General features: G+C 49.6%; 1 protein-coding gene across 1 annotated transcript; it reads left to right on the top strand.

The window, feature by feature from the left end:
* The first annotated feature begins 329 nt into the window (after positions 1-329).
* Positions 330-1,601, top strand: LOC123100483 (uncharacterized). Its single transcript, XM_044522412.1, has 2 exons — positions 330-639; positions 873-1,601. Exons 1-2 carry the CDS (start codon positions 378-380, stop codon positions 1,592-1,594), a joined length of 984 nt encoding a protein of 327 aa, XP_044378347.1. The 5' UTR covers positions 330-377; the 3' UTR covers positions 1,595-1,601.
* The last annotated feature ends 425 nt before the right edge of the window (positions 1,602-2,026 follow it).

The raw sequence follows: 2,026 nt of genomic DNA, 5'->3' as shown, positions 1-2,026 counted from the left end.
GAGTCGGCCGGGCGCGTTGGACGTATAGACCCAAACACAAAACGAGATAGACGACGACCGAGTGGCCGACACAAACGGAGAAAAAAGGACAAAGCTCGCATTCATTTGGGTTAGACTTGCTCTAGGCGATGCGAGTCGGCAGTAGCTTTACGTCCAGGGTCGGTCTCCCAGACGTAGAGATGCATCACGTGGGATGCGCGCAACGGTCAACAACTTTCCCTACTTCGATCGTCACCTCTTCCCGCGCATCATATAAAATCCCATGCAACACACATCCATCCATCTTATCAAACTCACAGCGAGCTGCCCACATACATACTAGCCACACTTAACACAGATCAGCCAATTAAGCTAGCACAGGCCTCGGGTACGTAGCAATGGCCAGGCCGGCGTCCTGCTTGGGAGCGCTCGCCATCGTGCTGGTGGTGCTGTGCGCCGCCGCGTCCTCTGCGGCTGCGCAGCCGCGCCGCCCGCTGCCGCCGAACTCCCGCGTGATCCATCCTGGACGGTTCGGCAAGAGGACGCAGACACTCACCTGCGACAACACCAAGGACAAGAGGAACCCCTGCGTGGCCACCTGCGACAAGCGCTGTCCCAACGAGTGCCTCGTCCTCTGCCCCAGCTGCAAGACATACTGCTGTAAGTATATATATACATCTCCAATCTTTCCCAGTCTCAAGCATGCATTCCATTCTTTTGTAAGTGATGGAAGATGGAAACTCCACTCATGGAAGATCGAGGACAATTCGACCTTGATGGACCTCTCTATCTATCTGAATATGCACAACATTTGATATTAATTCAATGGTATTGCTCTAGACCATCAGCAACGAGCTTTCTGATGATACTAATACAAAATCTTCTTCTTGAAGTGTGTGACTTCTACCCTGGGATGTCCTGCGGTGACCCCCGCTTCACTGGGGCTGATGGCAACAACTTCTACTTCCACGGCAAGAAGGACCAGGACTTCTGTGTCGTCTCTGACGCTGACCTCCATGTCAATGCCCACTTCATTGGCAAACGCAACCCCTCCATGAGCCGAGACTTCACATGGATCCAGGCCTTGGGCATCCGCTTCGCAAACCACCGCCTCTACTTGGGTGCCATGAAGACTTCCCAGTGGAATAATGACATTGATCGCCTCGAGTTGGCCTTTGACGGAGCACCCATCGACATCTCTACTGACATTGGCGCCCAATGGCAATCCACCTCAGTGCCTGCCCTGACCATCACGAGGACATCCATGACAAATGGCGTGAGGGTCGAGCTTCAGGGTGTGTTCGACATCATGACTAAAGTAGTGCCCATCACGGAGGAGGACTCCCGCATCCACAACTATGATGTGACAGAGGATGACAGCCTCGCGCATTTGGACATTGGGTTCAAATTCTACGGCCTCACCGACAATGTTCATGGCATTCTCGGCCAAACCTACCGCTCCGACTACGTCAACAAGCTCAACGTGAGTGCTAACATGCCTGTGATGGGTGGTGTAGCAAGCTATGTCTCCTCCGACATCTTCGCCACCGACTGCAAGGTCGCTAGGTTCGGCCACAATGGCGGCATCTCCATGGTCACAGCCAGGGCCAACTAAACTATTGCTCAAGACAACATCGGTTAATGTAATCGGCCTATTGATTGGCCAGTAATAATATGTGAGCATTGTAATGTTACAATTATTTTCAATAAAAAATATCGGCCTTGTGGAAAAAAAGGAATTTACTTTCCGTAGCAAATTGTAATGGTGCTTCCCTATTTTTGCGGTTTTATGTTAACGTGATCTTATGTGGAAAGTACTCTTTAGTCTTTTTTTTGTCCTCCAACTCTAGTTCTAGCACTCTCCATAGGATGCGGATATGTGGAACATGGTTCTGGGGTACCCCTTATGAATTGTAGATTTAAAACAAATAGAAGAAAAATAATTTTTTTTGGTAGCATACATGATTGACTAGTATACTTCAGTATTAAGTTTCACGAGGAAATGACGTAAGTGTATTCTGGGTAAAAAAATACAATTCTGCTTCGG

Source organism: Triticum aestivum, chromosome 4D (genome assembly GCF_018294505.1).
Source record: "Triticum aestivum cultivar Chinese Spring chromosome 4D, IWGSC CS RefSeq v2.1, whole genome shotgun sequence".
Lineage (NCBI taxonomy): Eukaryota > Viridiplantae > Streptophyta > Magnoliopsida > Poales > Poaceae > Triticum > Triticum aestivum.
Note: the sequence above shows the minus strand (reverse complement) of the source record. Positions and strands in the feature narration are given on the sequence as shown.